The 23,288-nt window shown below is 37.4% G+C and overlaps 1 protein-coding gene across 4 annotated transcripts; it reads right to left on the bottom strand.

Moving 5' to 3' along the window:
• Positions 1-6,214: 6,214 nt before the first annotated feature.
• LOC139138210 (uncharacterized) lies at positions 6,215-20,979 on the bottom strand. 4 transcript variants are annotated; one of them, XR_011553556.1, is made up of 4 exons: positions 20,820-20,979; positions 17,087-17,202; positions 7,271-7,423; positions 6,215-6,927 (listed from the first exon to the last, which is right to left on the bottom strand). XR_011553556.1 is itself a non-coding variant. In XM_070706491.1 (4 exons), exons 1-4 carry the CDS (start codon positions 20,836-20,838, stop codon positions 15,688-15,690), a joined length of 429 nt encoding a protein of 142 aa, XP_070562592.1. In that variant the 5' UTR covers positions 20,839-20,979; the 3' UTR covers positions 14,274-15,687. The 4 variants fall into 4 exon arrangements, 1 of the variants encoding a protein (XP_070562592.1); XR_011553557.1 differs by lacking the exon at positions 17,087-17,202 and adding an exon at positions 8,274-8,389; XR_011553555.1 differs by lacking the exons at positions 17,087-17,202; positions 20,820-20,979 and adding exons at positions 8,274-8,389; positions 11,153-11,369.
• Between the last annotated feature and the right edge of the window lie 2,309 nt (positions 20,980-23,288).

Here is a 23,288-nt window from a genome sequence, read left to right as displayed (position 1 = left end):
CCGGAACCTCCTCCGTCTGACCAGTTTTGTACAAGTGTATTTTGCTACAAGAGTTATAGACTACCGATTATAATGAATTTGCCTAATGATTTATTACATCTTGTGGCATGTAGAGCAATAACGTTCAGAAGTTCATTTTGTAATGCTCATGCGCGTTCGTAGTAGCTGACCACTGGACCGACGTAATTTTGATGTGTAATCTTTTACATTTACATTTACATTACGAAGGTTTCAATCGGGTTCGAACTCAAAACGAACGGTACCCAATCACCTAGCTGAGAAGCCACAGACAAAACCGCTCGGCCAAATCCCCAATCTCAAAAAGATTGGTTCAATAACCGAGTTACGATGTTACAATTCTGACTGCGCCCTCTCCACACGCCGCATAGAGTTCGTGAAGCACTCACGCTAGTATACACACTATCATACATCGCACACAAACTTTATCGAAGCGAAGCAATGAATACATCGCTAAAACTGGGCGGAAGACAAATATTACATTTCTTAAGTGAATTTTCCTGTTTCTTTCCCAGATTCACAAAGCTCTGTACACATGCTCAAGGCACGAATGAAAACGTTAACATTTCGACTTTTCTGTTCGCTGCTATCTAATCCTTAAATGTCAGATCTGATTTCCTTGGGACAAAGACTAGCTTCGAGAGTTAATTTTCTTTTCTTTGAATCACCGCGGATAACATTAGAAATTATCATTCATGATGTACCTGTATTGCCATTCTTTCATTATTTAGAAAGTTCTGATATTAATGCTTATTTCTTTAAACTGGTAAACGGTAACCAGAAATACTTACAACACAGCGTCGATGTCCATATGAATACGAATCAAGTAAATCTCCCTAAAACGTGTAGTTATAGTCATAACGTACTTGCTGTTTATTTTCAGTCTTTTTGCCAAAGCACTCGTAAAGTTTTTACTCAAACATATACCATTGATAATTTGCGAGCATTACGACTGACACCTGTCACGACCGTGATAGAATGCATATTTTGCATGTCGTCTGCTTGTAGAGTGAACTGTGCACTACGGCAGCACTATGTCAACAGAATTTCCAGATATTCGAGTTTTACGATGTGGAAATTGCAATCACGTTTAGCACAACAATCAGTCGAGCACAAAACATTCTGAAACGTAACATAACCGAAAATGCCATGGAGAATCTACTAACACGTTTTAGATTCGTACAGAGCTAGTGGGTAGCCGCTTTCTATCCTCTCAGAAGAGAGTTGAGCGTAGAGAGCGCCCTCGAGTGACGGATCTTTCAGTCTATAGTGTTCTTGAAGGTTTCGGTGTTCCCTTACAGAATACGCCATATTCAGACGTCATATTAAGTCAAATTTTATTTTTTAAGATTTTTAAACAATGTCTATCGTCATTGGGCAGGCCAGCAACGAAAAAAGATACATACAGACTGTGTAAATACCTTTTGAAATATTTTATTTTTAATACAGAAAATGTACATCATCAATAAATAACAAATTAAAGGACAAACAATCTTCGCGTGTTGTTCCGAACCATGCAACACTTATGCAATACGAGGAACCATTTTCGATTTCCGACCACGTATAGCATACACTGAATTATACTATACCGGCTTGCGCGTGCAAATCAAGCGCTCTGATTGGTCCAGATGCGAAAAGACCTGCTCTATTATTCGTGATATACAATGGTTCGTACATCACATTTGGTTTGCTGCTAGCTGGCCTTAGATCCATTACCTTTTAACATTCGTTCGTTTTGGTTAGGAGAGCGACAGTTAATGTCAATTATTAGCAGAGAGTACTCAAGATGTAATAAGTCATATTGAAGTATTGAAGTATTTCCATCCATTTTTTGTGAAATCGTTGTGTAATTGTTTCTATGTCATCATTGCCTCCTGACTCAAAATAGTATGCCTGTTCGATTCACCCATTCCCTTGTTTTAAATGTTAGTGATATTTCTCAAAATTAAATCTGAATATCAGTAAATTAACCACATCAACATTTCTATTCCAAAATATTGATATTTACATCATCACTCTTGAACGTCCCAATTTTCTTGATGGCTTAACGATGACATCAGTCGTCATGGAGGTGACGATATTCAAAATTTCGCAAGTGTCTTTGTTATACGGGCAGTGATGATCGTTAGAATTATGATTCAGGTGCCTGTACACTGTAAGTATTATCTATGTTATGCAATTGGTTCGCACCAGAACTTGTTTCCACATTGTACAAGATGCCATAACCGGGCCCAACGTTTCCAAATTTACTCAAAGAAATGCATACGGTAAGATGTGTGCTGCCGATCACATCAAAATATTACAATTAAAAAGTGGAATCGCTGGGCATCAAACGTGCAGTGTAAAATTATACTACCAATTCCGGCTTCATGTCTTTTAGTGGATTTGGGCCCTTGTCTTTGTCTTTGCGTCGTGGTCGAACCAGTGCTCACATCAGCAATGACTAGTTACTAAAGCTGTTTCCAGGAAGTACACAGAACACCATTACGAGGCAGCGGACACTACAGAACGAGGCTTAGACATGGACAAGGCAACCAATCATAATTCCGTAAGGTGATCACTACATGATAATGAAACCTAAGGGAGCGTTCAGTTATTATGGCCGGGGTCGGGCCGGCAAATTCTTCCTGGCATCCGTCAAAATAAGTGAACCCCCCCTACCCAGTGCATTAAGAAATTGATGACCCCCCTTTTAAGATGACAAAAATATTAAGGCGCCCCACATTGCTTGAGTAAAGCTGCACGCACAAACACCTATGGAGGGGGGGGGGGGGTTGGACAATAGAATCCGAAAAAAGATTCTCAGATTTTTTCAAATGACCCCCCTTACAAACTCACAAGGTGTTAATGTTCAAATATCTATGCAATATCTATGCATTTATATACATTTGATAATTGAAATTAATGTACTTAATTTGAATAGGGTTGTTACAACTTGTATGTGTACAAAACATTTGATTTTAGAATTTCACCAAAAATGTTCATCCGCTATAAATGGGAGTCTATGATTAAATTGTGAATAATTTTTTTCCGATGAAAACTTGCTATACTTGTGCATATACAGACGTTGGATTAGAATATGATGGTTAAAGTGCTTATTACGTGTACAAGAAATTTGATTTTGGAATGTCACTGAAAATGTTCATCTACTATACATGGTAGTCTATAAGGAAACTATGAATAATTTTTTCCAATAAAAAATCAACATTCTTACAAAAAATAGGTAAACCTGTGTATTTATATACTCTTGATTATTAATATTAATGTACTTGATTAGACTACGGTGGTTACAAATGGATATGTGTACAAGAAATTGGATTTGAAAATTTCACCGAAATGTTGATTCACTGTACATAGTAGTCTACGAGGAAACTATGAATAGTTTTGTTCCAGTGCAAAACTGGCTAAATCTCTGTATTTATAGACATTTGATAATTCATTTTAAAGTACTGAGTGAGAATAGGATGGTTGAAAGTTGATAAGTGCGCAAGAAATTGGATTTTGGAATTTCACCGAAATGTTGATTCACTATACATGGAAGTCTATGAGAAAACTATGAATATTTTTTTACAACGCTAAACTAACTTAATATGTGCTTTTATAGGTGTTTGATAATTTATGCAAATGTACTTGATTCAAATAGGGTATTCGAAAGTTCAGATGTGGACAACAATTATGATATTGGAATTTCACCTAAAAGTATAATTTCACATTTCATGATACTAGTAGTCTACAGGTAACTGTTAAATATTTTCCCCGACAAAACTTGCTACATCTCTAATATGTAAGTGATAGGAATTGTTCATTGCCCTCGATTTACAATAAGACAAGCTTCAGAGTTGCTAAGGCAAGATGTTCATGTGACAGATAATTATACCTTTGTTCAGATGTACAATTAAATGACTTCAGACAATGAAATCATGAAGCGAATCATTTTTATCTTTCAGAATATTTCTGAACACTAAAACTGCTTTTTGACGGGACGGATACTTATGAAAATTAAGTGACCACCTCTGAGGTGTTTAAAAAATACATGAACCCCCCTTTGCAGGTTTCAAATTTAAGGTGACCCTCCCTGAATTTTGCCGGCCCACAACCGGCCGTAATAACTCAACGCTACCAAAGGAAAAGGGTCCAGTCAATCAGCGAGCTGTAAGCGGACCTTATAGGACCGCAAACACCAATCACAGTGGCCGGTACATATGTCTCGGACCTTACTTATGAAACAGGACGACTAAACAATATTAGAAACATCCTTCTAATTGTAAATACCGCGGTTGACTGCTCAACAACCACCGCTCAATAGCCCATCCGGTCCATAATATCAACAAGTGACCCTTTTGCAACTAACAGTGTAAGCAAGGTCGACTTCTGTCGATTTCGAAATGTTCCAAGATAGCAGTCACGTATGCATGTAAAGAAAGGGGTAATTACACAAAGTTTCGTCGAATTGCAAACACATCACTCATAATCGCGGTTAAAATCCGCACGGTACCATTATCAGCACCCACAGATACCCGCTTCCTTTGGTGGAAGAAAATCGGTCTAGGTACACTGATGACCTCATGCTCTAGGGTCAATGGTTCTACGTACCATCAACATAATGTATTCTTTCGCTGATAAACATTAACTGCAAATGTGTTCTCTGACCCAGGCTCGGGGTTGAACTGGTCATATATTTTGTGGCTGTAAATACCTTTATCTACCAACTTTTCACAGCCAACGAGTGCGGCTGGCAAATCAAATATTAACAAAGCTATTTTAGGCTATCGGGAAAGATTCGGGTAAGTCCCCATATTTCCAAGTTGCCGCTCCCATAATAAACCATATTTTCAACTTTTCAAGTCCTAAAACCCAAGAATTATATGTTACTTATGCATATGTACCTTGATGACGATAAAGAATTAGTGTATGCAGCTTCAGATAATTGACATAATTATTATCATTAAGAATAAAAAAAGAGGGATAGAGATCTTCACAAACGCAATGTGGTAAAGTGACAATTGTCACAAAACGCATTACGATTCCTTGACCGCTTTGGAGGGCGGTATCTATCCCAAAATTAACACTTACATTTGCTAATGAAGTGGTAGAGAAAATGAAAATATTCCATCACGTTGGATCACAATTGAAAGAAATATAGTGTTACTGATACAGTTATAGCGTTTTAGTGTTACAGATATGTTTTTGACAAAATGTTTTCTATGATAAAGATCGGATTATCTCTCCAGAAGTTGACACTTCTGTAGAACAATGAAGACGTTCTCACGCATGAATCATAACGTCGTTTTCTTTCTGAAATGACAACATTTTCCGTGCTTCTTGTTTTCAAGAGGTCTGATATTTAAATGTCCATTTCAGGCACTAGCGATCAACATCAGACATAGGAGGTAAGTGGATATTATTATTGATAAGTAATTAATGAACTCAATTACTAAAGTAATCAACATAAATTATTTCATGTTAATATGCAAATCATTACGATATTTTAAAGTAAGTGGACACACAGGTAATCGATTTTGTAAATGAATATCAAGTAATCCTGACATCATGGGATCATGACGTTCACAATTTGAAGGTGCAATCTTCCAACATCCCCTGTCCATTTCGGTATGATTTTTGAAACATCAAAAAACATATTCTGTCGTAAATGGCTTTGCAAATTCCTTCATTTTGGGATTTTACTCTAATTAGGTCGCAGCGCATTTGATTTCATGCAGTTAAAACCGTCTTCCGCAAATGCTAAATCAAGTAAGTAATTTACTGTTTTCTCTGAATGCATTGACTTATTTTAATTGAGGTGAACTATTATACGAAAGTTTCAGGATGATAAAAATTGTAATATATTCTCCGATGATAATCGAAAACATTGGCTAAGACCATTGAACAACAGTTTCTACGCTATCCTGAAGTAAAAAATAATAATTTTTTCAGGTCATCGCTCGCACTTTGTTTAGACTAGCGCGTAATATCCCCAAAAAATGACTAACACAAATGAACGTCAATGAGTAAAATTATTAGAAATTTGTTTATATGGACCTGCTTCGACTTCACACCCATCAAATAAGTACTTGTGCACCTGCCCCTTTGCATTTTTCCAAAGTTTATTACAGTCAGATTGAAAAATTACATTATGTGGTAATCCCGGTGCGGAAGTGACTGGGGAAAAGAAACTAAACACAATAACAAACAGAAATCGCCCAATCGCATCACTTTTATTAACATTAAAGAAGAAATAATTACGTTTTTCTTTGTATAAAGACAAACAGAACAGAACTTAAAGTTTCAGAAAAAAGCCAGAAATTTTAAATATGGGTATGTCCATAGGTGTACAATGTGCATTGTTAATTTCATTATAAAGATATAAAGGTGCAAGCTCGCACAAGACTGCCATAAGAAAGCAGAGACTTTGGCATATATGTTATACATTATTTTTTTACGTGATATCCCGTAACGCGAAGAGGTCCAAGTCATTGAAAGGGAACAAAAAGTAGAACATCAATGAAAATATCGAGAATCGTAGCTAAAATTTGAACAGATATGACCATCTCTTAGTATTTAACTCTCCAAAATCACCGTAACTACTGACCAATTTGAAGTAAAGGCTGTTCATGTGTCCTTCCTTTTTATCTTATTAAGATTCATCTGTCAAATAAATGTGAGAATATATGATGTTAAAATGTATTTAGCGGGGTTTACTTCTCGGCGATAGGTAAACAACAATGGCCAGCGTTCAGTGACCTTCTACTCGTAGCCGTTGTAATTGTCGTTTGCGTTTTTGAAGACAACCTCAACCAGTACGACGATGAGAATGATGCCGAAGACCGCACCGCAAATGGACAACAAGATAGAGATCTTGCTAAGCTTGTTGGCCATGTCGTGATTTGCCTCACCACGTTTTTGGTAAGCCTGAGAGAGAGAGAGAGAGAGAGAGAGAGAGAGAGAGAGAGAGAGAGAGAGAGAGAGAGAGAGAGAGAGAGAGAGAGAGAGAGAGAGAGAGAGAGAGAGAGGCAGACAGACAGACAGACAGAGAGTGGGAGAGGAGACAGACAGAACAGACAGACAGGCAGAGAGAGAGAAAGGGAGACAGATAGACAGACAGACAGACAGACAGGCAAACAGACATTAATGGTATCAGAGTGATCTATCCCGGTGCATGAAAAACGCAGTAATGTATAAAGAAGTCCAGCTTAGATGAGCTGCAAAACAGAAGGGCCGGGCCGCTGTGCATAACTGCTTGTGTTGTACTTACGAATCCAGATACGACGATAGCAGCAATGCCGATAGGAAGGAAACAGCAAAGGGTAGTCAAAACAGCAAGTATTATCGCCCCTGTGTCCAGAGAAGATGGAGAAGTCGAATTGGCGCTGTTGATAATCAGAGGCTCCTGTGGCGGGGCTCTTAACTAAGTAAAAAGTATTAAAAATCGTTTGTTAGTTTAAAGACGCATTGATTGCACTCTATGTTGAAATTTTCAGGGAACTCTTCACTGTTTGTGAAACTGTGTGAATGATCTGTATCAGGCAAGACACTGACTGTGCACAATATACTTCAAGGGACATCCCATCATATAGAGTGAAGGGACGCTATTTATCATAATCAACTTTTCGTTTAAATAATCCGTGATCCGTTTTTGCATTCTTCACAATGAGATTTCATTGCTGTTGTCACAAACCAAGCTGATGATTCGGAAAACTCATTTTCGATTTCGATACTGTACATAGGAAATTGTCCCAGGGATGTATAAACAACAGCACTGGATATACAAAAAATTCATCGGACATTGATTGTGTCTAACTATGATAAGTAGCAAAAGGGAGTGCATGTATATAAATATGTCGGGGGAATATTAGACATCTACACCAGATACAATAATCAATTACGCGAGTAAAGATAAGTTACCGTCAAACGATTTTGACTTTTAAAAACGAAAATGACTATATGGTGGTCATTGTGGTTCTATTTGCACGAGAATATAAAATGACCTTTTTGTCTACAGTAATGTGCCCCAAACAAATAGAGTAGGTAGGTCAGAAACACCGTCTTGTAATGTTTTGATCTGCGTGCTAGCTGCAACTTTGATAACCAGGGAAAGATTTTGAAAAACACGATAAATAATTTGGTCGGTCGAGTTATCAGTCGGTAGCGCTTTTTGCACTACTAAGGAACGGCATGCGGGGGATGAAGTTTTGGTCTGTCGTTTCCCCATTGATTACTATATTCACAAGTATTAATATTGTGTCGAGTAAACCTACCGTTAAATCAGATGGCATTGAAAAATTTTCAGACGGTCGCATGGATGGCAGTTGTGCATAAGACGGTGGTGGATAGTTTTGTTGTATGGAACCTAAATAAGCTTGACCAAAAGATTCTGTGAAAGGAAGCAAAAATATCGACGGTGATGAACACACACATACGAAATACAAAAGTTGGCATTTTACTTCACCCATGTGATACTTGGTATACATTAATTACTAGACACATTCAAACACCCAATCATAAAACCGGTTTACCGGGGACCCAGATCACATGACCAGGGTCAAAGCACTATAGATTCACCGGTGTCTCGCCATGTATTGTACACAATATAACTGCAGTGGTGCTATCATTCTCCATATCATACCATTAACAACGGTAGATCCAATGTGTGAAGTGCCCTTCATTTCATTTATAAAAACCAAACAACAACGGTATCCTATCGATTTCACAAGTCATGAATGATTCTGAATTTGACAAGGAACAGTGAAATTGCAATGCGACGTTACGTTGTGGAAATCTCCGTGGTCAAACAACTGAAAAGTAGCCTTCCCGGTTAATCGCTAAGAGTACATCTAGGTGTGGAAAACAGTGTAACAATGATGGCGTCGGATGTGGAAAAAATGACTTACATTTTTTCGATTTATAATAATCTTTTACTCTGTTTTTGTGATGCAGTGCGAGGTATATCTAGTATTTCTCTGTCAAAATTAAAAGTTTGTCTTACTCTGTTCAGATTCTATTACATTTTAGAATGTCATGTACTCCCATTTCCAGACTTATGTTACAAAATAACAAATTTGAAATCCAAATGTTATAAAATGCGGACGAAGGGCCATAGCTTGATTTAAAGTTGATAGCATAAACTGACCTGACGTGACCTTTAATTGCTGAATTTACTGCTAACATTCTACCACCTTTGTTGTGCTAAGTCAGCTTTGGCACGATTTCCTTAGAGCATCGCTACGGCTTAGATTTTCTGGATTGTCAAGTTTTCATGAAGGTGTCAAAATACCCCCAGCAAATGATAAACTCAGTCAGAACTGAAGGGATCTTCCGTTGCAAAATTTCGCGACTATTTAGAGCTCCACGGAAATTTGTCGACGAGAAAAATTGGCTCTAGATGTGAGGTTACGAAGTTCACCGATGTCCGTACCTCAAAAGACACTGTATAAAACTTTTGCCCAAAACACTCAAGTTAACGATGGAAAATAAACTATTTCTGTGTGACGGCAATGGCAGCAGAAAGATTAAAAGTGTATGTTGAGTTGCAGCAACTGAAGGTTAGGAAGACCGACTTTAGTAATGTTTACTTTGGTCAAAAGTCAATAACGCAGTGGTACGATTATTAAGTGTGAACAAATGTCTTCTTGAATAAATATGAGCAAAAGGTGTTTCATTTACACATTACCATAGAGTTACCGACGATTTAACTTTTGCATAATTTACCAGATTTACAAGACTTACGAGATAATCTGAAATATCTAAAAATGTTATTTTCCCCATAGAGCTAGCACAGGGATGAGGGTCGTTTTTGTAAATATTTGGTAATTCGTTTCTCTTGTAGGCGGTGACGACTGATGCTTAAGTCTTGACAGAGAACGGTCCAACATTCTCTATAGAAAGTTAAGGCACAAGTTTAAGTCTGCGAGGTGCTTACCACAACAAAAGTGCACCATATGTCGTCGTAGATTTCTTGACACATTATCCTTCACTTTTTCTTGTTGAATCGCGGTATCGTTAAAATGCAAGAGGTCATTCTACACAGGACCAAACTGCATGATTACTTGTATGGTGATGCACAAAAACATGATTCGACCCAAATAACGTACACTGTGTCATCTCCTAGTCCAAGGAATTGTTTTAAAAAATGAGTCAAAGGCTGCTTTAAGTTTCTTTGCGATTAACCTTATCCGTAATGGGTTAACAATCAAGAAAACGTGCTTGGATTTTTCACCTCAGAATTTTCTCTATCATGTCTCTTTCTCTAGTAGTAAGCTTGAGAATTTTTCAAATTACAACTCTTATGTGCAATAGAAAAATAATAGCTTCACATCACTTGATGTTCGGTCCACTACAACAATAGTATTTACAACAGTCGTAGCGACCTGCTGGATGTCCGACTAATACAAAGGAATCTTCGATGGTTGCAAGCTTTTTTCTGTCGCCATATTTTTCATCGGAGATTGAAATAAAATAATTTGGCACTCGACTAAAAGATAGAATGCTCTTGAAGAATAGATTATAAATCCCTTCACGGCTCTGTAACCTTAGTTTCTACTCTTATCGTGCTTTTCTGTCATTTGAAGGAAGTGTCTGTTACTGCGTCTGACAAAAATGAATTACTAGACACTATTATCCCCTGATATAGGCTTGGTGTCGATATCGTAGCAAATGGAACCAAAGTGTTTCGCCTGGAGGCGACTTGTTGTTCCAAATGGGTCTCGAGGTTTTGAATAATTTTTGAACAGAAGAAATAGTTAAACAAGTATCAACCACTCGAAGCGTTGCCCGACGCTTTTAGAGAAGTATAAAACATTTTTATGCGGAGCTGTGCCACCATATCAAAAATCAAAAGAAGACATTCAGAACATCCCCATCGAAGTTTTACAATAAAAGAGAGGAACTATCTGATTTTGATACGGCATGGTTACTCTACCCGAAGCCACTGTAAAAATGGCCATCTCTCCGCATATAGTTAATGATTTACTTAGATGGCTGACGCACACAGTATGGTCGGTTGTCGTTTGACGTGTGTTGCAGTGTTAAGAGTCTGCCAGTCTCGTTGACCTTTTTGGAAGTTACTCAAAAACGCTGTAGCTGCATATGGCGCTTTGATTTTCAAACTTAAATGGCTAAACCAATCTTGAATACTTACCAGGAATTTTGGAGTCCATTTTGTGGTATTACTATGTCGCTGAAACTTGTTCTGGAGTGTGAACTGAATGAGTGAATTATAAATCTGCGGTACTCCCGGAACCTCCTCCGTCTGCGACGGGAATTATAAACTAGAGATATGATGAATTTGCTCAATGATTTATTACATCTACTGGCATGTAGATCAATAACGTTCAGAAATTGGACGAGCATAGTTATTCGGTAGTGCTCATGCGCGTTCGTATAGTGGCTGACCACTGGACCGACACAATTTTGAAGTATAAACTTATACATTTACATTTACAAATATTACATTTCTTAAGTGAATTTTCCTGTTTTCCTTCACAGATTCAAAAAGCGCTGTACACATGCTCAAGGCGCGAATAAAAACGTAAACATTTCGACTTTTCTGTTCGCTGCTGTCTAATCCGAAAATGTCAGACCTGATTTTCTTGGGACAAAGACTAGCTTCGAGTGTTTCTTTTCTTTTCCTTGATTCACCACGGAATACAACCCTAATTTTCATTCACGGCGTGCTTGTATTGCCATTCTCTTATTGTTAGAGAGTACTGATATTAACGCTTATTTAAACTGGTAAAAATATCATATTTTCACTGTAACTAGAAATACTTACAACACAGCGTAAAGGTGTTCACATGAATACGAATCAAGCAAATCTCCAAAAAACGTATAGTTATAGTCATAACGCAGTTGCTGTTTATTTTCAGTCTTTTTGCCAAAGCACTAGTAAGGTTTTACTCAAACATATACCATTGATAATTTGCGAGCATAACGACTGACGTCTATCACGACCGTGATAGAATGCATATTTTGCATGTCGCCTGCTTGTAGAGTGAACTGTGCACCAAGGCAGCACTATGGTCAACAGAATGTCCAGATATTCGAGTTTTACGATCTGGACATTGCAATTACGTTTAGCATCTTAAACCATCAATCGACGGCAAAATTCTGAAACCTAATATAACCTAAAATACCATAGAGAATCTACTTACACGTTCTAGATTCGTACAGTGATGCTGAGTAGGCTATAGTGTTCTTAGACTGAAAGACACTCTCTACGCTCCCTAGGCGGGGGGGGGGGGGAGGGTCGTAGAGAGTTCCCGTGTGCGACGGATCGTTTAGTATATAGTATTCTAGGAGGTTTCGGTGTTCCCTTACAGAATACACCATATTGAGACGTCATGGGAAGTCAAATTTTATTTATTAAGTTTTTTAAACAAAGTCTATCCATCGTTAGGCAGGCCAGCAACGAAAGAAGACATATACAGACTGTGTAAGCACATTTAGAAATGTTTTATTTTTGATACAGAAAATGTACATCATCAATAAATACCAAATTCAAGGACGATTTTCACACTACTTAAGCCCCAGTGCTGCTAACTTTTGATGATAATTTCACCATTTTTATTTTGAATGTGAACCATAATTCCTTGTTCTTCTCCCCAAAGACTGTTGATATACACGGTATCCAGCTTGTCGATCCAGCCCCTATGGTTGTAAAGTGCATTGTTATTGCTGAAAACTGACTTCAGGTCCGGACTAAAATTCAAAAGTAAATAATATTCATGCATTTTACACAATCATATAGACGCCAAGTTGACAAGCTAAATAGTGGGCGTTTCAACATTCTTTGGGGAGTAGAATAAGAAGTTGCAATTGATTTATAAAATAAAAATGATGAAAAAACCATCGTAAGTTAGCAGCACTGGGGCTTTATTAACTATTCACGCCTCTTTCTAGTATTATATAGTACATTTGGTATAAAGACTTGGCGAAAATTTTAAACCGACTTATCCATGGATGTATTCCATGGATGGTTCCGATGTATCGGAAATTGTATATTGTGCTAAACATCATGATCATTGCCCGTTGAAAAAATCAGAAACGTCTTCCAAAATGTAAAAAAACTCGATTGATTGGTAACTATTGAAAGTTTAACATAACCGCTATAGTAAAATGATATACCCCTGTACGGAATAATATCAACAAGTGACACGGTGACCATTTTGCAGTGCAACCAAAAGTATAAGTAAACGAGGTCGACTACCGATTTCGCCGCTAATTTCGGAACGTCTCACGTTAGCAGTCAGATAATAGTATGATGTATAATAAAAGGGTAATTACGCGAAGTTTGGTAGGAATATGGATTACTACATCACTAATAATTTGACCGTGTACATTCAGACTTGGACTGCAATAACAATCGCAGTTAAAATCCGCATGGTAAAGTTACCAGTACCCACAGATACCCGCTTCTTATTGTAGATGTACATTGGTATAGGTGCACTGGTGAACTAACAATGCTTGGGGTCAGTTAAGCCACGTACCGTCAACGTAATATATTCTTTTGCTGATAAACTACATGTAAGACAATTATAAGTGCAGTTCTCTGACCCACGCTCGGGGTGTAAGTGGTCAAATACTTTGTGGTTGTAAATACCAGGATCTACCAACTTTGCACGGAAAACGAGTGCGGCTTGAAAGTCAGATGCTAATGAAGTCATACTTTTAGGCTCCGGGGAAAGATTTCGGGGTTCTCCCCGTTTTTAATTTAAGTTGCCGCTCCCATAATAAATCAAAGTTTGATACATTTATTTAAATACTTTCAAGAATTATATGTTACTTATACAGGTGTTCCTGCAGACGACAAAGTATCAGTGTGCGCAACTTCTGGTAATTCACATGATTAATATTATTGAGACTGTAACGAGGAATAAAGATCTTCACGAACGCTTAGCCGTTAGTGAACCCTTAGAGAACATCTTTAAGTTAATGCAATACATTTGTTCATGCGATGGTAGAGTATAGAGATCAGGAAAATATTCCGTAACACTGAGTCGGAATCTTCAAGAAATACACGGTGGTATAGTTATAATTGTTTCTGAAGATGGGTTGACACTTCTGTAGAAAGATGTAGACGTTCTCACGAATGAATCATAACGTCGTTTTCTTTCTTAAATGGCAACATTTTCCTTGCTTCTTGTTTTCAAGTGCTCTGATATTTAAATTTCCATTTCAGGCACTAACGATCAACACCAGACATAGGAGGTAAGTTGATATTATTATTGGTAAGTAATTAAAGGACCCAATCATTAAAGCAATCTGCATAAATTTGTTCCATTTTAATCTGCAAATCATAACAATATCTGAAGTAAATGGACAGTATCACAATGGTAAACAATTTTGAGTATGAATAGCATGTACCATCCCGATATCATGGGATTATGACATTCACAATTTTAAAGTGTGAATCTTCAAGATCCCTGCCCACTTCGGTAGGTCTTTTTCGAAACACCAAAAACATATTCTGTCGTAAATCGCTTTGCAAATTCTTTCATTTTGGGATTTTACTCTAATTCGGTCGCAGCGCATGTCATGCAGTTAAAACCGTCTTTCCGTAAATGCACATATATTTAAGTAATTTATTGTTTTCTCTGAATACATTCACACGATTTAATTGAGGCAAACTATGAGACGAAAGTGTAAGGACGATAGAAATTGTAATATATATTCTGTGACGATAATCGAAAATATTGACCCTCAGACTCTTGAACAACAGTTTCTACGCTATCCCAAAATAAAATAAATTATATTTTTCTGGTCATCGCTCGCGCTATGTTTAGACTAGCGCGTCATATACCAAACAAACGACTAACACAAATCATAAATCATTCTCAACGTCAAATAAGTAAAATTATTAGAATCTTGCATGTATGAATCTGCCTTCGTATAAAATTCTGCCAAGGAGAATCAAGTTTATTACAGTCAGATTGAAAAATTATATGGTGTGGTAAACCCGGCGCGGAAGTGACCGGGGAAAAGAAACTAAACTGAAAAAGAAACAGAAATCGCCTTATTACATCACTTTTATAAACGGTTAAGGACCAGAAATAATTATGTTTTTCTTTAGGCAAACAGAACAAAACTAAAAGTTTCAGAAAATTCCAGAAATGTTAAATAAAGGTATGTCGATAGGTGTACATTGTACAGTGTTAATTTCATTATACAGGTAAAAAGGTGCAAGCTCGCACAAGACTGCCATAAGAAACACAGATGTTGGCATATATGTTATACATTTTTTTTACATGATACCCGCAAAGAGGTCAAGGCATTGAAAGGGAACAAACAGTAGGACATCAAGACTGCCGTATAAAACACAGATCTTAGTATATCTATTGTAACATTTTTTTCTATGTGATGCCCGGTGACCTAAAGCAAAGAAGTCACGGCACTGTAAGGGCAAACAGTAATGAGTAACTGGAAATACTCTGTCAAAAGTCATATGAAAATCGTTTGTTATTGAACTCTCCGAAAGCACCGTCACTACTGGCCAATTTGAAGTAAAAGCTGCTCGTGTGGCCTTCCTTCTTCCTCCTTTTTCTATCTTATTCCTTTCTTTATTTATTCAAATTCATCTGAAAATTAATGTGAAAATGTGCAATGTTCAAAATCTGTTCTGCGGAGTTTTTCTACTCGGCGATAGATAAACAACAATGGCCAGCGTTCAGTCTTCTTCTACTGCTTTGTGATTTTGAACACAACAACCAGTACAACGATGAGAATGATGCCACTGAGCGGACCATAAATGGACAAGATGATAGACATCTTGCTCAGCTTGTTGGCGGTGTCGTGTTTTCCTCCGGACCGTTTTTCGTAAGCCTGAGAGAGAGAGAGAGAGAGAGAGAGAGAGAGAGAGAGAGAGAGAGAGAGAGAGAGAGAGAGAGTCAGTCAGTCAGTCAGTCAGTCAGTCTTGGAGTTATCTATCCAAATGCACAAAATATACCTAAATGTTAAAAAGAAGAGAAATCCCCGACGGATAAGCAGCAAATGAGAAGGAACAGGGTGCTGTGCATATCTGCTGTGGTGTACTTACGTATCCGGATGCGACGATAGCAGCGATGCCGATAGGAAGACAAAGACAAAGCGTGGCCAGGGCAAATATTATCGCCCCGGTGTCCAGGGCAGTCGGTGAAGTCGAACTGGCGTCGTAAGCGAACAGAGGCTCCTGTGGTGGGACACTTACCTGCGTAAGAGAAAAAATCGTTAACGTTTGTCAGTTTAAAGACGACTATTACTGTATTTTTGAAATTTTTGATGGTGAGTTCAGGACGCCCTTCCCTATCTGTGAAACTGTGTATGAATGATCTGCATCGGGCAAGGCACAGTCTTTGCACAATATACTTCGATGGAATTCTCATCATAGAGTGAGGGGACGCTGTTTATCATAATCAACTTTTCGTTTAAATAATCCGTGATCTGTTTTTGTATTCTCCACAATGAGATTCCATTGTTGTTGTCACAAACCAAACTGATGATTTGAAAAACTCATTTTCGATTTCGATACTGGGGAAAATTGTCCCAGGGTTGTATGAACAGCAGCTTTGATTATACAAAAACTTCATGTGACATTGATTGTGTCTAACTATGATTAGTAGCAAGCAAATGGACAAGTGTATATATATAAATATGTCACGGAAAATATAAGACATCTGCATCAGAATACGATAATAAATAATAAATAAGTTGCCGTCACAGAATCTTGACTTTAAAAACAAACGAAAATGACTGCATTGTGGTCATCGTGGTTTTATTTGCACGAGGATATGAAAAATACCTTCTTGTCTACAGTAATACTCCCCCCAACAAATACAGTAGGTAGGTCAGAAACTCTATCTTGTAATGTTTTGATTTTCTTGCTAGCTGCGACTTTGATAACTAGGGTAAGATTTTGAAAAATACAATCGATAATTTTGTCTGTCGATTGGTGAGTGGAGTCATCAGAAACCAACCTTTCTTGTCGGTAACGCTTTTTGCGCTACTAAGGAACGGCACGCAGGGGATGAAGTTTTGGTCTCTCGTGTTCCCCATTGATTAATATATTCACAAGTATTAATATTGTGTCGAGTAAACCTACCGTTAAATCAGATGGCATTGAAGAATTTTCAGACGGTCGCATGGATGGCAGTTGTGCATATGACGGTGGTGGATAGTTTTGTTGTATGGAACCTCCATACTCTTGACCATAGGATTCTGTTGTCGAAAGCCAAAATATCGACGGTGATGAACACACATAGGAAAAACAAAAGTTGGCATTCCACTTCATCCGTGTGACACTTGGTAAACGTTACTTACGCAGCGCTTTCAAACACCCAAGCAACAATGATACCTATCCATTTCGCACGTCATAAATGATTCCAATTTTGACGAGGAACAGTGTAATTGCATTGCAATGTGACGCTGTAGAAATCTCCATGGTCAAATAACGCAAAGGAAGCGTTCCCGGTCAATCGGCAAGAGTTCATCCCGATTTGAAAAAAAAACAGTGGAACATGGTGGCGGATTCGAAAAAAAATTAACCACATTTTTTTTCGATTTATAATAACCTTTTACTCTGTTTTTGTGATGCAGTGCGAGGTATACTAGTATTTCGCTGTCAAAATTAAAAGTTTGTCTGACTCTGTTCAGATTCTATCACAGTTGTAGAATGTCATGTACACCAATCACCAGACTAACAATTTGAAATCCAAATCTTGTAAAAAGCAGACGAAATGCCATAGCTTGATTTAAAGTTGATTCCATAAACTGACCTGACGTGACCTTTAATTGCTGAATTTACTGCTAACATTCTAGCGCCTTTGTTGTGCTAAGTCAGCTTTGGCACGATTCCTACTTAGATTTTCTGGATAGTCAAGTTTTCATGAGAAGGTGTCAAACTACCCCCACCCCCTCAGTAATTAATAAACTCAGTAAGAACTGAAGGGACCTTCCATTGCAAAATTTCGCGATCATCAGAGCAAAACGGAAATTGTCGACGAGAAAACTGGCTCTATATGAAAGATTAAGTTCAAAAATGTTCGTTCCGCAAAAAAAAACACTGTATAAACTTTTGCCCTAAATACTCAATTCACGATGAAAAATATACTATGTCTATGTGACGACAATGACAGATACAAAGCAGAAAGAGTAAAGTGTGTTGATTAGCAGCAGCTGAAGGTTAGGAAGACTGACTGTAGTAATGATTACTGAGGTCAAAAGTCAAAAACACAGTGATACGATTATTCAGTGTGAAAAAATGTCATCCTAAATAAATTACGTTTAATACTATAAAGTTACCGACGATTTAACTCTTTGCATGATTTACTAGATTTTACAAGACACACAAGATAAGCTAAATTTATTTATCCCCTACAGATGTAACAGTATAGAAAAATATTAGAAATATCAATTTTAGTTAAAAAAGGAAGTAACAATAGAACATCAAGAGTGCTAGAAAAGATGGAAAATAATATAACAATGTCAAAACAGTAACAAATCAGAAAAGAAGGATCCTGATAATTACAAAATATGGTTTTGGGAGGTGATCATTAAGGTCATCCGTGAAAAGACCTCTGTACTTTGAATTCAGTGCGCTTATTTGAAAAGAAACTGATTTCCGCACCGCCGCTGGATTGCACCTACGCGTGACCCGTAACCTCAAAGTTACCATCCATAAAATACGTGTTCCCAGGCTCTGGTACACGGCCAGTGGCTATGTTGCAATCTCTGAAAAAGTTGGGTCAATGGAAAAAACTTCGCTTCAAGGTACACTGGGCCACGCGAACAGACACTCTCAAACTTACAACACGTTTTGGTCTACCACTTTTGGAGTCATTTTGAATGAAAGCTCTTGGAGTAAGGAAACTTTCATCGTCATAGTTTTTGATCTAAAATTTTATTTTCCCCATAGAGCTAGCACAGGGATGAGGGCCTTTTTGTAAATATTTGGCAATTCGTTTCTCTAGTATATGACACCTTAACTTTTATTCTTAAGTCTTGAAAGAGAATGGTCCGACGTTTTCTATGGAAGTTTGGGAAACGTTTAAGTCTTCGAGGTGCTTACCACAACAAAAGTGCGCCATATGTCGCCGTAGTTTTCTTGACACATTACCCTTCACTTTTTCTTGTTGAATCGCGTAATCGTTAAAATGAAAGAAATTATCCCGCACGGCAACAAACTGAATGATTACTTGTATGGTAATGCATGAAAAATGATTTGACCCCAAATACGTTTACTTTACCATCTCTTAGTCCAAAGAATTTGAGAAAATGAGTGAATCGCTGCGTTCAGTTCCTTTGCGACTAACTTTGTCAGTATGGGTTAACTGAATAATTCAGAAACGGTGCTTGGATTTTTCACCTCAGAATTTTCTATCCTGTCTTTTTATCTATTAGTAAGCTTGAGAACTTTTCAAATTACGGCTCTTGCGCCTGAAATTTCACCTCAAGGAAAGAGAATTCTTGTGTGCAACGGAAGAAAATGGCTTCACATCACTTGATGTGCGGTCCATGACAACAATAGTATTTACAACAGTCGTAGCGACCTACAGGATGTCACGACTATACTTCAAAGAAATCTTCGATCGTTGCAAATTTTCAACTTATCATGAAGTGTGTTTTGTTCTGTCGCCAATATTTTTCATCAGAGATTAAGATAAAATAATTTGACACTCGTCTTAAAGATATAATTCTCTAGATGAACGGATTGTAATCTTTCACGGCTCTGATTCAAGTACATGTAGTTTCTGTTCTTATCATGTTGTTCTCTCATTTTTGAGGGGAGGGGTCTCTTACTGCGTCTGACAAAAATGAATAAATCTTACTAGACACTGTTATCCCCTGATATAGGTTTGGTGTCGATATCATAGCAGGTGAAACCAAGGTGTTTCGTCTGAAGGCGACTTGTTGTTCCAAACGGTCTCGAGGTTTTGAATAATTATTGCACAGAAGAAATATTCAAACAAGTATGAACCAATGGAAGCGTTGCTGAACGCCAATAGAGAAGTATATGCCATTTTTGTGCGAAGTTGTGTCACCACATCTAGGGCCAGTGTTCCGATGACATCATTCGTTTAAAACACTGGGCGACTGCACTGTTAGCACGCATCAGGATCCGGATGAACCATTAGTTTTACAGGGGGTGCTGGAATGAGGAAATTCTCAGTTTTCGACGTTTTACAGATTAAACATATTTGTACCTTCCGAAAGGATACGGATTTTATCAGAATACCACGGAATTGTTATATGTCTTATCTTTCCACTTGGGAAGCCGGGAAAAGTTCAAAAAATTCATTATCACAGATTTTCAAGTTGTAGTTATCGCACGCTATTTAAACATAAAAATAAGCCAAGCCCGTTTATTGATATTGATCCACTGGTAGAGATACAAAATATAACTTAAAGGTATTGGAAAATTTTAAAGCATTTATCCCTTAATCTAAAACGTTTTTCAAAATGCCCATGTCGGATTCTGGAGGAAATACACAATATTGCTGTATAGGTCAGTTTTCATGAATATTGCAACATTTGTTAATAATTTACCAGGCTATAGCAACAGGAAACGTGATCAACAGGAAACGTGATCAAGTAAATGTAGCCTATAGTATTATGTCGCAATACTTGATAAGAGGTGAATTTTACTTCCTTATGGCAGGTTCTGTCGTTTGCGATGTTACCGCTGGTGTAGTCGATCGATACCAGATCCTTTGGCAGTTGCCGTGTCAGCGGCCAACTCTCTCTCAGACCCTTGTCTATTTCTAGAGGACATAATCGTTCTGTACTGTATAACTACTTTTTCCTGTGTAACTCTTATACAAATGCTGTATACTTACCAGATTTTACAGGCTCCATTGTGTCACCTCGTCGTGTCGCTGGTTATTGTTCTGAGATCTACTGAACTGGTCCACCACAGCTTTCCCTCGAGCGCTTCCGCCCAAACCGTTGCTCAACAGTGTAAGGAAGGCAGCACGGATGCAGCGAGCTTCTAGCCGGCGTCGCGTCAAATCACCTTGAAGTCACATGGCTGGAGAGATTTATGATTTTACCTCATGTTATTTATGACATTGGGTAATATGTAGAAATTTATATTTACGTCGTAGGAGTCGGACAAAAATGGTAATTTTGATACGTTTGATTGCACACGCGGGTGAAATATCTGATCGACGAGACAGTAAAATGTTTTTCTCCACAGTCACGACATGTATCAGAGATGGTTTGGCCATTTCTTTGCCATTGAAAGTAGTCCCCTTCCTATACAGACAGTACTGTCTATGTTTTGTAAAACAAAGGGTGCCTGGAAGTTTGCAATATTTGTTTTCATGTGTTTTTAAATGTCCAAGTGTTAAGTCTTTGCAAGTATCTTTGCGGTACGAAAAACACCGTTTGAAATTTCGCCTTTTTCTAGTTAGAATTCAGTTGGTTATCATCGAATATTTACACTAGCAGATAAGAAACTTAAGTCGAATTTTACCTAAAATTTGCAATTTATTCTGAAATGGAATCGAAATTTTGATTACATACTTGTTAGGAGATGAATATACGGCCAGGAAACGTGAGGAAAAAAAAGAGATTTATGTCACAATTGATAAGATCTGAATTTTACTTCTCGTTTTCCCGGTAGGCTGTGTGAATTAGAACGTCAACATTAGCGCAAAGTATGCCGGATGTTTGCCAACGTGTTCTGCCAAAACAGGCCCATGTCTTTAGTTTATGAAGCTTTCTCTGTCGATCTTACCATAAAAATGCCAGTGACCTGACTTTTATTGGGTTGTTTCTTGACCCGGTGGTATAAGAAGTCATTTCCTGGTTGTAAATACCGGTGTTCATCGGTCTTGGGAGGTATAAATTTGTAATGCTTTGATTAAACATTAACAATTCATTTCAGCCCTACCTCTGCAAATAGTTAGAGGGTAGGGTCATAAACCAGCAAGTAAAATCACACTTGTTTAAAGATATTTTCCAAAGTACAATTGAGTTGTCTGAGTTCGCTTGTTTAAATAATTTACAATATAGGTCAAAAGTCATCTTCAGAAAGCGCTATTGGTAATGTCAAAAAAAAAATAAACTATTGACATTTAATTTTAGAGAAATAGGAGGCAGCAAACTAATTCATTGTAAAAATATGTATGAGTAAATTAAAGATCTTCTAATGATGAAGATAGGTAAGGAAATTCAAATATGTATCATATCATGGGAATTCTGGATGGTTATAATCCCATTCAAAGGTTCACCTAAACCGCCCTATGGAAGCTTGCACGTTTCTCTAATCTTTTTTTATATTAAATGAAGACGGGGAGTTCCTAAGATGTTAAAGAAATGGAGTTACGGGTACGCGGAATGACATGGATTTGAAACTAATTTATTCAGGTACGTCAGGGATTTCTTTATTTTCGAGAAAAGCACTGTAAGGTAAGTAACAGTGTATCTCTAATTAGTGAAATTGATTATATGTACCTTTTAAAGAGGGTTCACGCTTTCATCACGTCTCGCTTAGATTATTGTAACAGTTTGCTTTTTGGCCTGCCAGTTTATGAAATTCAAAAGCTGCAAACGATTCAGAACTCTGCAGCTCGTTTAATTGCTAGAACAAGAAAAACAGATCACATCACACCTTTACAGATTACATTGGCTTCCAGTTAAGCAAAGGATAGAATTCAAAATTCTTAGCATCACTTATAAGATACTCAATGGTCATGCTCCAAAGTATTTAGGTGAATTGCTTACAGTCCGTGACACTCAGCGCACACTTCGCTCTCACTCTAGTGTTGTAAATTTATATCAGCCAATAGGAAACACAGTGTATTACGGTGATAGGGCTTTCTCAATTTGTGCACCTCGCTTATGGAATTCTCTGCCATTACATATTCGAGCGGTTCAGTCATTCGATGTTTTTAAAAGTAAATTGAAAACTCACCTTTTTACGTCTTTTTATTCATAATTTTTGTAGTTTTTATGATGAATTTTATAACATGTTGCTAATTTTAACTTTGCTTTTTTACTGTCAGTTTAAAACAATTTTATGTTTCATCCTTCTCTTTGTTGATTTTAAGTGTAAAGCGCATTGAGATTATTTTTAATGTAATGCGCTATATAAGAAATAAAGATTAAGATTAAGATTAAGATTTTAATAATGGCAAACTTTTCACATGAAAGTTGAAGGATTGTGTACATTGTGGTAATATCTTCCTTCATCGTCAAAAACGTTGTTTCTTGTATCTGTATCATACATTGAAAAATGTTTTCTAATTCAGAAGGGAAAAAGAATTAAAGTCAATCATTATAGATTAACGAACATTGAAAAA

Source organism: Ptychodera flava, chromosome 8, assembly GCF_041260155.1.
Source record: "Ptychodera flava strain L36383 chromosome 8, AS_Pfla_20210202, whole genome shotgun sequence".
In the NCBI taxonomy this organism is placed as follows: Eukaryota; Metazoa; Hemichordata; class Enteropneusta; family Ptychoderidae; genus Ptychodera; species Ptychodera flava.
This window is presented reverse-complemented; position numbering and strand designations above follow the sequence as displayed.

Coding starts and splice junctions, on each gene's coding strand:
- LOC139138210 (XM_070706491.1), bottom strand. Junction 16,196..17,086: donor CAATGCCATCTGATTTAACG/GTAGGTTTACTC, acceptor TCTCTTACGCAG/GTAAGTGTCCCACCACAGGA. Junction 15,832..16,045: donor CTATCGTCGCATCCGGATAC/GTAAGTACACCA, acceptor TCTCTCTCTCAG/GCTTACGAAAAACGGTCCGG.